Raw genomic sequence first — 15770 nt, 5'->3', positions numbered from 1 at the left:
GTTACTCCACAGCTCAAACCTCCAAGGGCTTGGTGACGTGGTGCAATGAAAACAATCTGTTTCTCAACTTCAGCAAAACTAAAGAAATGACTTCAGAAAGGAAGGAGGAGAACATGACCCCATCCAAATCAACGGAACTGAGGTTGAAGGGCAGCAAGTTCCTCGGAGTGACGATAACCGATGACCTGTCCTGGACTTCCCATGTAGATGCAACAGTCAAGAAGGCACAACAATGCCTCCTCTTCTTCAGGCGGCTCAGGAAATTTGACACATCCATAAGGTACCTCACCAACTTCTACTGATGCACCATTGATAGCACAGTATAATGGTCTGATATGGCATCTAATCTGCCCAGGGCCATAAGAAACTACAGAAGGTGGAGTGCACAGCACAGACCATCACAGACCAACCTTCCATCCGTGGACTCCATTTACACGGCTCGCTACCACGGAAAGGCTGCCAACATCATCAAAGACCCATCACACCCCCGTAATGATCTCCTACAGCCTCTTCTGTCAGGCAGAAGATACAGAAGCCTGAACACACACATGAGCAGGTTCAGGAGCAGCTTTTACCTGGTCATTATCAGACTGATGAATGGACTTTCTAATCTCAAATAATGCTGATCTTGCTAACATTGATCTTGCCTAGCGCACACCCTGTGCAATGTAACCTGCATGTCTCTGTCTAAGTCTTTTTAATCTGTACATCCTTTGCTTACTATGATCTGCCTGTACCGCTCATAAGCAAAGCTTTTCACTGTATTTTGGTACATGTAACAATAACTCAATCAATTAATCAAGGGTCCGAGGGGGCTCACATGGCTGGAAATGGACTGCATGTCCACCTTTAGAGTGTCCCTGAGAAGAGATTACCATGGGTCCTCTGTGTAGTTCTCTTCTGGCTGGGAGCCCTGCGCACTGCTATGTCTCCTTGTAAGAAGGGGCACCTGGAGCGTTGTTAATGTCGCCATACCTCCAGTGCTGACGGGCATGCTTTCTCTGAGACCTTGGCACACTTGGGAACATTTCTCTGCGGAGGTGGTAGAAATGCTGAAGTTACCTGTAAGACAGAAGACAAAGCTTTGTGGACAATGGTTAGAAGTGGTGTGCATTGAAATAAAGGGATGGTGGGGTTACTGTGAGAGTTGCAGTGGAATGAAAAAATGGAGCAGTACCAGTAAGAGACTGTGCGGCATTTACCCTGGCGGAGTGGAGAAGCTCACTGACCTTTTTAGGGCTGTTCCTCTGCATTGACCCAGGTTGTGACAGGCTCCTCTGCCAGTCCTCCAGCAAGAGGATGCCCCTCCTTTGCACCATCCCATTCACCAGGGTCTCCATTGTCTCTGTCACAGAATCTCAGTGCCATCCTTGCCTTCTCAAACAGGTTCATCAACAAGCAGGGCAGCTTCACAATGCCAATGCTTGTCTGGGTGCACTTTTAAAGATGGTGCCAGCTCCAGGTTTATTGGTGTTTTGGGACATATCCAGTGGTGTTCCAGGAATGGCACACGGTAAGATGGGGCTAGAATTTATTCACTTGTCAGACGTGGGTGTCACTAGCTGGCAATTTATTGCCCATCCCTAGCCACCCTTGAGGAGATGGCGCTGAGCTGTCTTCTTGAACCACCGCAGCCCATCTGTTGTAGGTTACAGTGACAGACAGGGCCGTAGGAGCTGGTGGAGGGACGTTGGGAGTGAGTTGAGTATGAGTTAATGAGCTGCGTTTGGTAAAATACAGCAAGAAATCTCATTGAGTCTCATGGTGAGAATTCATCCAAAAAACCCAACGGGTGCTTAGCCATAAAAACGTAAAATTTATCCTGTGGTGTTTTGCTTGTTGAAGTTGTTGTTATATTTTGGATGTTGAGGCTGTTCGTGTTTGTCAATCTTTACATTGCGGTTGGAAATCCTTGCTACTTGTTAACAACTCCAGCAGGAAGAAATATCAACATATTCAACATAAAAACCCCAGCAACTTCAACAACACCTTCACCATGCAGAAAAAAAACCACAACAAATTAGTCTATTATAAATGATGTAATAGCAGAGCATTTAGAAATCTAATCAAACAGGGTCAGCATGACTTCATGAAGTCTAGAATTTACTAGAACTCTTTGAGGAGGTAATAAGCAGAATAGATGAAAGGGAACCAGTGAATGTAATACATTTGGATTTTCAGAAAGTGTGTAAGATATTACACGTTTGGCTGCTTAAGAAGAGCCCGTGGTGTTGGAGGTAGATTTTTTAAGTGTGGACAGAGGATTGGCTAACTAAAAGAACGAAGACTGGGGATAAGGAGGACATTTTCAGGATGACATCCTGTAACTAGTGGAGTGCCACAGGGATCAGTGCTGGGGCCACAATTAATTACAACTTATATTAATGACTTGAAAAACGAAAGTGAATATGTTCTAGCCAAATTTATGGATGACACAAAAATAGGTGGGAAGGCAAGTAGCGAGGATGACAGAATCTACAGAGGGATACAGAGAGGTTGAGTAAGTGGGGGAAAAAAACCTTAGCAAATGGCATATACTGTGGGAAATGTGAGGTTACATGCAAGGAGAATAAAGGAGCTGAATATTATTTAAATGAAAAAAGACTGCAGAAAGCCAGTGAACAGAGTGGTTTGGGAGGCCTCATCCATGAATTATAAAAAGCTAGCATTCAAATTCAGCTGGTAAAAAGGAAAGCAAATGGCCTTTATTTTAAAAGGAGTGAAGTATAAAAGTAGGGAGGTTTTGCTAAATATACAAGGTATTAGTCAGATCATAGCTGGAATGCTGTGAACAGTTTTGAGCCTCTTATCAAAGGAAAGATAGAGTGGTACTGCAGGCAGTCCAGAGACGGTTCACCACACTGATGCAATGTTAAGTATATTTGAGGCTGAGAGATTTTTAATCAGTGAGAGAATTGTGTTATGGGGAAAAGGCAGGAAAGCGGAGCTGAAGATTATCAGATCAGCCGTGATCTTGATGAATGGTGGACTTGATGGGCTGAATGGCCTACTTTCTGCTCTGGAGTCTTATGATGATCTTAGCTTCATCTTTGAAAAGCACAAAGAAATGCAACAGCAACCTCATCATTGAAACGTACCAAACAAATGCAACAACATGTTCAACTTTGAAAAGCACCAGAAGTAAAATATTGCAATTTCTCCACATGGGAGCACATGGCATGTGGGATCTTGCAGAGCTCACATGGCCTGTACCTCCCCCTACACTCCAACAATGGCCACGCCACAAAAATAAAAGCTTGAGTGAAGACCACAGTCCATTAACACAGAGGGCTATTCATTGAGGAGGGTCTGTACACAGGGAGGGGTAAAGGGCTAGGGAATGTACTGACACAGAGGTGTCTTCACAGGCATGGAGGTAATTAAACAGGGTCTATTAATAGGGAGGGGGTAACTAGACAGAGCTTTGATCAAAGAGAGGGAGTATTTAGACATAGTAACTGGATGGAGAAATTAAGACAGGGGCTGTTATAGGGATGGTATATTTAAACAATGCATGTAAACAGGGTGGTGGTAATAAGAGTGGCTGTTTACAGTGAGGGTATTTAGCAGAGCGCTCTTCACAGAGTTGGGGTATTTAGATAGGCATTGGGGGCTGTTCAGGGGGCAGGTAGGGTAAATTCATGGAGGCGGACTGGGTCTTAAAGGGGAGTTACTGAACATAGAGGCAGAAATATGCAAGGAAAATATTTCACAGGGAGAGTTTTTACAATCTTTATTCTTTCTTGAGATATGGTTATCACTGGCAAGGCCAGCATTACCGATCTCTAATTGCCTTTGAACTGAGTGGCTTGCTTGGGCCATTTCAGAGGGCATTTAAAGATCAATCGCATTGCAGGGGTCTGGAGTCACATGGTTCCTTAAGGATGTCAGATCTCCTTTCCTAAAGGACATTCATCAACCAAGTCAATAATCAATAACAGGACTGAGGACACCTATCAACACCTGATTTTATTAATTGAATTTAAATTACAGCAACTGTTGCGATCCAAATTGCCAGAGTATAAGCCTTAGCCTCTGGGTTACTCGACCAGTGACGTTATAAATGTGCCATCTTCAGACACAGGGTGCTTAGACAATGCTGTTCATAAACTTCTAGACATCTATCTCAACAAGAACCCAATCTCTACAGTAAATGTCACATGAGCTAACATATAGGATAGCACAAGCATCATATCACACTGGTAAGGGTGTTTTAGCCCTAGAAGCAATATCACGGTGGTATATCAGTTTATTAAATTGATACCTGGAATAAGTGGGCTGTCTCATGAGGAAAGGTTGGACTGAGTTTGTTTACACTAGGGTTTAGTGGAGCAAAGGTTGACCTGATTGACACATATAAGATTCTCAATGATCTTGATAAGGCAAAGTTAGAAAGATGGTTTCCTCCTGTGGATGAGTCCAGAACAGTTCCGATGAAAGGTCACTAGATCTGAAACATTAACTCCGCTTTCTCCTCACAGATGCTGTCAAACTTGCTGAGTTCTGCCAGCAATTTCTGTTTTTGTTTCACAAGATGGGAAATGGGAGCAATATTTGACAAGGGTGTAAAATTGATGGAAGAGGTGGGGAGTTGGGATTTGCAGATTTACAGGATGGGAAATAAACTGGGGAGGGAGGGAATAGAATGTTCTGGCAGTGGGTATGGTGAGCTTGTGGGAATGCTCATGGACAGGAAAATAAATTGCAGGGGCTTAAAATGTCAAGAGTTGGAGCTGCACCCATCCAGGCAAGTGGGGAGTACTCCATCACACTCCTGACTTGTGCCTCGTAGATGGGGGACAGGCTTCTGGGGACTCAGGAGGTGAATTACTCGCCACAGCATTCCTAGCCTCTGACCTGCTCTCATACTGGCCATCAAAATGATCTGCAACAGTAGGGCTTGAATGAAACAAGATAGTGAAACAAAGAAATTGACAGTGGAATGAATGACACCCAGAGCTCTCCTGTGTGTGAAGTGACCAGGCTGCAGGCTGCAGATCTCCAGGTTTTGACTGGAATTACGTTCAACAACTGAAGCAAGAGAAGGGCTTCATGGCTCTCTCTCTCTCCCTCCCCACCTCGGAATAGTCCACAAGCTCCATTGTGACTCATGCTGAAAACAATGAACGTCGTGACAACCTTCGGTCAAGTTTCACGGTCACTGGTTACAAAGAATGGGGAACATTCTGCAGTTGCCACGGTGACTGTTTGCTTTTTGGTGGCGAGCTCTGCTCTATTTCCCCTTCGTGACCACAGATGATAAGAGAATTTGCCTCCAACGGGATAGTGTGATGGTGCTGGGCAGAGAATTCACACACCCTATATCCATCTAAAACCGCAGCAAGTTCTCCATCTCTGAAGTCAGTGTTCCTTTGCTTTCAGGTTTGCATTGGGATTTGTATCTGAAAGAATTAGCATTCCCCTGGGACACACTCCCCAAAGTGGAAATTAAGTAATTATTTCAATATGGTTGAGTTTATGTCTGAATAACGAGGGACAGGTAGAGACCCCCAGGTCTGTTGAGCCTGACCCACTCAATTCTAACAGCTACACACACACAAAGTACTATAAACCTGCAACTACCACCCACTAGAAACAGAAACATTCCTCACTTGAAGGAATGCTCCAATTCTTATCAGCGTGATTATGATGAGCCGAAAGGTCTTCTGCTTGACACATTTTGTTTTGATGTTTTTAACTCAGTGCATCATTGCCCAAAGACACTCAGCAGGTTAGGCAGCTTCTAGTGAGAGAGGAACTAAGTTCACGTATTCAGGTAAGATGTTAAATGTCTCAAGATTTTAGTGAGTGTGTCAGTGTGTGCGTGAGGTGAATGTGTGTGTGTGAAAGTGGGTGGGTGAGGGAATAAGCAAGTGGGAGATTGAGTCAGTGAGTAAATTAATAAATGGAAGAGTGAATGGTTGAATAAATAAGTGATGGAGTGAGTGAATGGTTGGTGACTGAATGAGGGAATCAGGGAATGAGTGAATGGGTAGCAGAGCTGGGTTAGGAGGGAGTCGGGGCGTGCAATTGATGAGGGGTGGAAGGGTACCATACGGATTGCAGTGCTCAGGTTGGTTACATAGGCTGATCTCTCAGTTAGATCAGGTATAAACATTTTCAGGATCAGTATCCAGGTAAATCCCACCTTTCAAGATTCTGATCCTGAACTCGATATCAGACACATTTATGGATGATCCCACGCAGCACGGGTCAGTGTAACAGAAGTTTAAAGTTGCGGGACAATTTCACCGCGAGTCTTTCAGGTGTTCCACAAAGGAGCTGTCACACGCTTCCCAACTTTACGCAAAACTCCAAGAATCGGTATATGGGAATAGTGTGTTTACCAACGATGTCGTCGAGGACAGCACATAAATGGGAAATAGCATGGGACAGGGATTGAGGGAATTGTTTGGGAATGGGATGAAAAGCCATTGACAGTGATTCCCTGGTTACAATTGGATGGATAAGAATGGAATCAGAAGAATGCAGTTGGTCAATGCCAGAGGGTCATGTGGGCAATCTTGTCAGAGGTTACAGACAGGTTGAGAAGAATCTACTTTTGTCAGTGTCACATCGGATGTCATTTAAGACCCTGACAAGAGGCGTTTTTGTATTGTGAGGAGGGTGGAATGCTGATTAGAGGAATTCAGACATGGACAACAAAAACAGAAGTTGCTAGGGTCATCGGACCCGAAATGTTAACTTTGATTTCTCTTCACAGATGCTGCCAGACCTTCTGAGCTTTTCCAGCAACTTTTGTTTTTTTTTCTGATTTACAGCATCCGCGGTTCTTTTGGTTTTGATTCAGACATGGCATTCTGGGAACATTGAGCTCAAATCTGGGAGGTGATAGAGCCTGCAGATAGGACATTGTGTACAGGGTCTGGCCCACATGGATGTGGTTGAAAGCCTGTAGTTTGAGGACGGCGCGAGTGGGAGGTGGATCACATGGGCAGGATGAAAGAGGGGAAAGAGGAAAGAACGGAGGGAAAGTCATCTTAGAAAATTCCACCTTACGGACTAGGTGGAGAGAGGCAAGTAGAAAATCCACGATCAGATCCTGGAGACTAAGAAGCGCATGAGGTGGAGGGGGTTTGAAAAGCTGAGGTTCTCAAATGAGGAGTAGGGAAACAGAAGCAATACTACCAATCATAGCTAGACCACTGGGAGACTCAACATGGGACCTAGGGGAGTTGGACAGGGAAAGGATTGTGCTAGCTTGAGTGGCCACCTTGCCAATCAGTGAGAGGGTGAATGAGGGACTTGTGGTTGCTGCTTGTGAACAGGCAGTGCAGAGTGATGTACCGAGCCAGTGTTTGCCAAGAGCAGCACAGAGGAAAGCTCTGAAGGCTTATTTAAGGGGGAGCCAAACTGTCAGCAAAGAGCAAGAAGGTGCAGGAGTTCTGAGAGATTGAGGGCAGAGATTTGGGAAGGCAGAGGTAGTGGGTGGCAGGGAATGAAAGGGGACATTATGCCCAATGGCAGGAGAAAGGATTACAAGAAGGGCAGACTGAAAACAGGCAAGGATACTAACAAAGTGGAACTGCAAGTGTTGGGTTTGAATCTGGAGGGGGAGAAAATGGAGAGACTGGTTATGCTGCAGCTGTCAGGCCATGTACATCCTCATAGTGAATGGGGAGTACAGGGAAGCCTGGACAGACTGCAGAGTTTGAGAGCAGTTCCACAATGGGTCAGAGTTACTCACTACTACCTCACGATGAAATGTGTGCTGAAACAGAGATGATCCTATTTCCCACCCAGACAGACAGCAGAGGAGGTAAAATATTGCACTAAAAACGCTAGACTTCTCATTTAAAGCAGAAGATTCTTAATGTTCTCCATCCTTTGATTTTACAGACTGGCTGGATCTAACATTATGAACGATTTGTGTGGTCCTCTATTATCCAAGACTGGGTAAGACAGGAAGATTTGGTCGTAACTTATTTAGAAAGATTTTAACCTGGTCAAGTCACAGTTTAGAGAGGATGAGGGAACAGCCATTTGGGACCAAAATGAGGAGGAATTTCTTCACTCATGAGACATGGAAACTCTTTGGAATTCTCCACACTGCAGAGTTGTGAACGCTCAATAATTAACTGTGCTCAAAACGGAGAGCAATAGAGCTTTGGATAATGAAAGGAATCATGGGCTATGGGATGAGATGAGAAAGTGGATACAAAAGGTTAGCCGTGACCTTATTGACTGGCAGAGCAGCCAATAGTAGAAGCAAATTACTGCAGATGTTGGAATCTGCACTCAAAAGACCGGTTAATACAGACAGAGGGCCAAAGATCTTCCCTGAATCTGGCCTTGACATGAGAACCCAATCGTTCCCTTAATCTATGGCTCAGATCAGAAGAGAGACTAATGACACACACTGGTTTTTACAGTGAAAAACAATATTTTTATATATTTTATATATTTTACAATGATCACATACAATGCGGTTACAGTGCCCTCTCCCTCTCTCTATACAAACAATCCTGTGAAACACCTGACCAATGATGGACAATCCTATGGATTTCCCTTGGTTTTCATGATGCCTAATAATCATTTCAATCACTAGGCCTTGGGATCTTTCTATGTCACATTCCAAAGTTACTGGCTATTCTGCTTTGGTCATGTCCCTGACTTGCTGATCCGAAAGGACTGCTTGAATTCTTTTCATTGCATTCCACTTGCTGTCTTTATCAAATTCCATCACTCCTCTTATATAAAAAAGTTGGTAATGCTAACTTTTATTGTAAAGTTTTATAATTATTTCTACATTAGCACTCTTTAGCTAATGAGATATGCCAGGCATCTCTTTAATGTTTTCTCCTAATGCTTTTATCATGCTGTGGTTATATATGTGTGCCTATAATTTCGTTGAAATCTGTGATTATTTGACAAATTTTTAACTAGAACCTACTTCTTAATATTGTAAATAGTTTCAAAGAAACAGCTAATTCCTGTGAAATAACTTTAGCTGCTGTTTTTATGGCTGCATGGTGCTTAACTAATACTGTTCATCTAATGGGACAATATCGTTTCCTTAATGAGACTGGAATTAATTACTTGTAGTTTAATGATTCTTCAAAGTTTCCTTTTTACGAGCCACAATTGCATTATTTCACCTGTTTTTGTTACAGATCTTTGAAATGTTCATCCTTGAATATTTCCTTATGGAGGCTGCCTCAGCATTTCCTTGTAATTTGTTGTTCAGACAATGTTTCACTTAAATATTGAAGCAGGGTTTTCAATTCTGGCCATTTTGTATCTCTCAATTAGGGGCAGCTCCAGCAGATGCCGTTCTGAAATATGAGCCACTCAGCGTGGTCAGGGTTCAAGTCCCACCTGCCCCAGCTATATCTGAACAGGTTGATTTTAAAATACCTAAATGGGGCCAGTTATCTCGGTTGACTGGATGGCTGGTTTGTGACGCCAACAGCACAGGTTCAGTTCCTGTACTGGCTGAGGTCACTATCAAAGGGCTACTCTCTCAACCTCACCTGAGGTACGGTGAACCCCATTTTCTCCAGCCACCCCCAATCCCCCTCTCTAATGAAACCAGGGCTTTGCTAAGTCGAATGGGGCAAAAATGGTTAGTTTAGCTTTTCAAGGTCATTGTAAGTATCCATTAAGACTGTATTTGATCACAGTTGATGGAACTACTGAACCAGTCAGATCCCTGGATGGAATCTGGCTTGATAGTTTTTTGTTTTAAACTATTAAAATAGAGGTCAGTCACTGAAATAGAAAGTGAAATGTGTTTAACATTAGACCAGAAGATTACTATACAAAAGACAAAATAAATGTAAACAAAGAAACCCAAGCTACCTCATTATAGGTGGGTCTTAGCCCAGCGCGGTTGAAAGCAGTCAGGTCTCCTCCAAACTACCTTAAAAATATTCAATCTCTGGTTTTCTGAACCAAAATCAACCCTTGATTATTCAGACCTGAAAATAAACCAATCACCTTCGATGCTTAACCACCTCTTGTAAACCACCAACAATTTCAGCAACAGTTCATTAATACACCACGAGTCTACATATATTTGCTTCCTGAGACAGAATCAACGCTTCAAGTCCAATACAATCTGACTCTTCTTCAGAACTTAACTCTGTTTCTCTCTCCACAGAAGCAGCCTGACCTGTCGAGTTTCTCCAGCATTCTCTGTCCTTGTTCCGGGAACTTGCATTTCACAGCTTCCCTTTTTGTTGCTTTATCTCTAGCACGACAGAAAATGCCGTGGAGATGTGTAAAAAATGTGGGAGAGGGATGACGTTCCCAGAATTGTACAAGGTAAGAGATCAGTTATACACACAAATCTGTAGTGTGGCAGACTGCAGGAGGTTCCATGTATTAATGGTGAATGGTAACACTTAAGTTCAGCAACATTTAGTACCTGGCCAGAGATGAATTCTTAGTGCCATACAGCACAGAAACAGACCCTTCGGTCATCTTGTCTGTGCCAACCAAGTTTCCCAAACTAAACTAGTCCCACTTGCCTGCATTTGGCCCATATCCCTCTAAACCTTTCCTATTCGTGTACCTGTCCAAATGTACCTGCATCTACTATTTCCTCTGGCAGTTCATTCCACATACAAACCACTCTGTGAAAAAGTTGCCCCTCAGGTCCCTTCTAAATCTTTCTCCTCTCACCTTAAAAATATGCTCCCTAGTTTTGAACTCCCCCATCTAGGAAAAAGACCCTTGCTATTCACCTTATCTAAGCCACTGATGATTTTATAAACCTCTATAAAGTCACCTTTACAAACCTCTATAAGGTCACCCCTCATGCTCCTACGCTCCAGTGAAGAATGTCACAGCCTATCCAGCCTCTCCTTAAACTCAAACCCTCCATTCCCAGCAACATCCTGGTAAATCTTTTCTGAGTTCTCTCCAAATTAATTACATACTTCCTATAGCAGGCTGACCAGAATTGCACACTATACTCTGGAACAGGCCTCACCAGAATCCTTTACAACCTCAACGTGATGTCCCAACTCCTATACTCAATGGTCTGACCAATGAAAGCAAGTGTGCTAAATGCCTTCTTTACCATCCTTACCATACCATTATGACACAACTTTCAAAGAACTATGTACCTGAAATGCTTGGATTTCTCTGTTCGACAATGCTACCCAGTATACCATTAACTGTATAAGTCCTGCCCTTGTTTGTTTTACCAAAATGCAATACCTTGCATTTACCCAAATTAAACTCAGTCGGCCACTCCTCAGCCCTTTGATCTAATTGATCAAGATCCCTTTCTACACTTAGATAATCATCTTCACTGTTGTCTATACCACCAATTTTGATGTCATCCATCAAACTTACAAACCATGCCTCCTAAAAATTCTCAGCCACATTGTTTATATAAACGACAAACAACAGTGGACCCAGCACCAATCCTTGCAGAACATTGCTGGTGACATACCTCGAGTCCAAAAAACAACCCTCCACTACCACCCTCTTTCTCCTAACGTCAAGCCAATTTTATATCCAATTGGCAATCTCTCCCCTAATCCCATGTGATCGAACTTTACTAATCAGTTTACCATGCAGAACCTTGTTAAAAATTTTATTAAAGTTCACGTAGACATCTACCACTCTAACCTCATCAAACATTTTGGTTACGTCCTCAAAAAACTCAAAGTTAGATTTTCCATGCAGAAAGCTGTGCTGACTATCCCTAATCAGCCCTTGCCTCTCCAAATGCTTGTAAATCCTAACTTTCAGAAACCCCTCCAAATACTTTCCCAACACTGATGTCAGACTCACTGGTCTATAGCTTCCAGGCTTCTCCTTACGGTCTTTCTTAGAGGCACAACATTAGACACTCTACAGTCCTCTGGCACCTCACTCTTGGCTATAGAGGATACAAATATCTCTGCTAGGGGCCCTGTAATTTCTTCCCTAACTTCCCATAAAGTCCTGAGATATATTTGATCAGGTCCCGGAGATTTATCCCCTTTTATGTTTTTTTAAGGTCTCCAGCACCACCTCTTCTGTAATGCGGACTGTTTTCAAGACATTAATATTTATTTCCCCGAGTTCCCTAGCCTCCATGTCTTTCTGCGCAGTAAATACTGATGCAAAATATGCATTTAACATCTCGCCCATTTCCTGTGGTGCCACATATAGACTACGTTGTTGATCTTTAAGGGGTTTCTATTCTCTCCCCAGTTGCTGTTCTGGTTTTAATGTACTTGAAGAATCTCTTTGGATTATCCATAATCTTACCTGCTAAGGCTCTCTCATATCTCCTTTTCACCCTCCTGAATTCCTCTTAAAAATGCCCCTACACCACTTACACTCTTCAAACATTTTCAAACCTTGATTGAGGAAAAATAGAAAAGATGCAAAATAACCAGCATTAGCAAAACAACAATAGGGTAATATTGTGTCGCCCAGTTATAGAGTCATAGAGCTATGCAGCATGGAAACAGACCCTTCGGTCCAACTCGTCTATGCTGACCAGATATCCTGAATAAATCTAGTCCTAATTGCCAGCATTTGGCCCATATCCCTGTAAACCCTTCCTATTCATATACCCATCCAGATGCCTTTTAAATGTTGTAATTGTACCACCCTCCACCACTTCCTGTGGCAGCTCATTCCATACACGCACCATTCTGTGTGAAAAAGTTGCCGCTTAGGTCCCTTTTAAATCTTTCCCCTCTCACCTTAAACCTATGCCCTCTAAGTTTTGGACTCCCCCACTCCTGGGAAAAGGCCTTGTCTATTTACCCTATCCATGCCCCTCATGATTTTATAAACCTCTATAAGGTCACCCCTCAGCCTCCGACTCTCCAGGGAAAATAGCCCCAGTCTATTCAGCCTCTTCCTATAGTTCAAACCCTCCAAACCTGGCAACATCCTTGTAAATCGTTTTTGAACCCTTTCAAGTTTGACGACATCCTTCCTACAGCAGGGAAATCAGAACTGCACGTAGTATTCCAATTGTGGCCAAACCAATGTCCTGTACAGAGATAGCAGGAACTGCAGATGCTGGAGAATCTGAGATAACAAGGTGCAGAGCTGGATGAACACAGCAGGCCAAGCAGCATCATAGGAGCAGGAAGGCTGACGTTTCGGGCCTAGAGCCTTCTTCAGAAATGGGGGAGGGGAAGGGGGTTCTGAAATAAATAGGGAGAGAGGGGGAGGCGGATAGAAGATGGATAGAAGAGAAGATAGGTGGAGAGGAAACAGACAGGTCAAAGAGGCGGGGATGGAGCCAGTAGAGGTGAGTGTAGGTGGGGAGGTAGGGAGGGGATAGGTCAGTCCAGGGAGGACAGACAGGTCAAGGGAGCGGGATGAGGTTAGTAGGTAGGAGATGGGGGTGGGGCTTGGGGTGGGAGGAGGGGATAGGTGGGAGGAAGGACAGGTTAGGGAGGCGGGGACGAGCTGGGCTGGGTTTGGGATGCGGTAGGGGGAGGGGAGATTTTGAAGCTTGTGAAGTCCACATTAATACCATTGGGCTGCAGGGTTCCCAAGTTGCTGTTCCTGCAACCTTCGGGTAGCATCGTTGTGGCACTGCAGGAGGCCCAGGATGGACATGTCATCTGAGGAATGGGAGGGGGAGTTGAAATGGTTCGCAACTGGGAGGTGCAGTTGTTTAGTGCGAACCGAGCGTAGGTGTTTTGCAAAGCGGTCCCCAAGCCTCCGCTTGGTTTCCCCGATGTAGAGGAGGTCACAACGGGAACAGCGGATGCAGTATACCACATTAGCAGATGTGCAGGTGAACATCTGCTTGATGTGGAAAGTCTTCTTGGGGCCTGGGATGGGGGTGAGGTGTAGGGGCAGGTGTAGCACTTCCTGCAGTTGCAGGGAAAAGTGCTGGGTGTGGTGGGGCTGGAGGGGAGTGTGGAGCAGACAAGGGAGTCCCGGAGAGAGTGGTCCCTCTGGAAAGCAGATAAGGGTGGGGACGGAAAAATGTCTTTGGTGGTGGGGTCGGATTGCAGATGGCGGAAGTGTCGGAGGATGATGCGTTGGATCCAGAGTTTGGTGGGGTGGTACGTGAGGACGAGGGGGATTCTGTTTTGGTTGTTATTGCGGGGAGGGGGTGTGAGGGATGAGTTGCGGGAAATGTGGGAGACACGGTCGAGGGCATTCTCAACCACTGGGTGGTGGGGGGGGGGGGGGGGGGGGGGGGGGGGGGGAGTTGCGGTCCTTGAAAAATGAGGACATCTGAGATGAACGGGAGTGGAATGCCTCATCCTGAGAGCAGGTGCAGCGGAGGCAAAGGAATTGGAATAGGGGATGGCATTTTTGCAGGAAGGTGGGTGGGAGGAGGTGTATTCTAGGTAGCTGTGGGAGACGGTGGGCTTGAAATGGATATCGGTTTCTAGGTGGTTGCCAGAGATGGAGACAGAGAGGTCCAGGAAGGAGAGACAGGTATCAGAGATGGTCCAGGTGAACTTAAGGTTGGGGTGGAAGGTGTTGGTGAAGTGGATGAACTGTTCGAGCTCCTCATGGGAGCACAAGCTTCAAAATCTCCCCTCCCCCTCCCGCATCCCAAAACCAGCCCAGCTCCTCCCCGCCTCCCTAACCTGTCCTTCCTCCCACCTATCCCCTCCTCCCACCTCAAGCCCCACCCCAAGCCCCACCCCATCTCCTAACTACTAACCTCATCCCGCCCCCTTGACCTGTCTATCCTCCCTGGACTGACCTATCCCCTCCCCACCTACACTCACCTTTACTGGCTCCATCTCCACCTATCTTCTCCTCTATCCATCTTCTATCCACCTCCCCTTCTCTCCCTATTTATTTCAGAACCCCCTTCCCCTCCCCCATTTCTGAAGAAGGGTCTAGACCCGAAACGTCAGCTTTCCTGCTCCTCTGATGCTGCTTGGCCTGCTGTGTTCATCCAGCTCTACACCTTGTTATCTCAGAATGTCCTGTACAGCCGCATGACTTCCCAACTCCTAACCTCAATGCACTGACCAATTAAGGCCAGCATACAAAACGCCTTCTTAATTATCCTGCCTACCTGCGACTCCACTTTCAAGGAAGTATGAACCTCTAAAAAGAGATGGGGTGATTTTATTTTTCTCTCACAGTGTCACAAGAATGTGGAACTCTCTCCTGAAAAAGTGACAGAAACAGAGTCGTTGAATATTTTTGGGGCAGAGGTGGATAGATTCACTAGTGCTTGTGGTAAATAAACAGCATGATGACAACATTTGTCTCAATATCCCTGCAAAAATGTCTAATCATTCAGGCTCAGTTTATTTGAAAGTATTGCTGAGACTGGGGTCTAAATTGAGCTTCATTTAAAGAGCTCAGGCCCTCTATCTCTGTGTTATGTTAATAAAACACGGTCAGAACGAACTGCAGTTTTAAGACAGCAGACAAATGATGATGTTCATTTTACACAGAAAGAGGAAGCAATTGTCATTGCACCAGGATACGAGTTATCACGGACTAAAAGTAACATTGGTGTCCACCTATGTGATGAATTCTTCAATCGGATTCAACCTCCAAAGCCATTTGTTTCAAGGTAACCTCACTACTATAAATTTTTGAACTTCTTTTCTAAAAGGAGATAGGGAGAAAGAGAGTAAGCTGTAGGGTTTTGATTTGTAACATGCCTTAAAAAATACACAAACTGATGTGCTGTGAACTGGCTCAATCTAGGCTTTCATTTTCAAACAGCTGCATCTCTAAGCAATTCATTCTGTACTGCTTGCTTTACCCTGAACCAGTCTCCCTGTGATGGTCAGCTTGCTGTAGCTGTCCCGGTCACCCTGTGCCATACAGCTTGCTGTACCTGTCCCGGT

The 15770-nt window shown here is 44.6% G+C and overlaps 1 protein-coding gene across 1 annotated transcript in view; it reads left to right on the top strand.

Moving 5' to 3' along the window:
• The first annotated feature begins 5456 nt into the window (after positions 1-5456).
• Positions 5457-15770, top strand: part of LOC109928003 (flagellum-associated coiled-coil domain-containing protein 1-like) — a 40552-nt gene continuing 30238 nt past the window's right edge. The window contains exons 1-4 of the mRNA XM_020528019.2: positions 5457-5776; positions 7861-7917; positions 10218-10287; positions 15369-15490. Coding sequence (XP_020383608.2) covers positions 7880-7917; positions 10218-10287; positions 15369-15490 — 230 coding nt within the window. The 5' untranslated portion in view covers positions 5457-5776; positions 7861-7879. The remainder of the gene's footprint in view (positions 5777-7860; positions 7918-10217; positions 10288-15368; positions 15491-15770) is intronic.

This window comes from Rhincodon typus, chromosome 7 (assembly GCF_021869965.1).
Source record: "Rhincodon typus isolate 14 chromosome 7, sRhiTyp1.1, whole genome shotgun sequence".
Lineage (NCBI taxonomy): Eukaryota > Metazoa > Chordata > Chondrichthyes > Orectolobiformes > Rhincodontidae > Rhincodon > Rhincodon typus.
The sequence above is the reverse complement of the archived record's forward strand: the minus strand, read 5'-3'. Positions and strand labels throughout refer to the sequence as shown.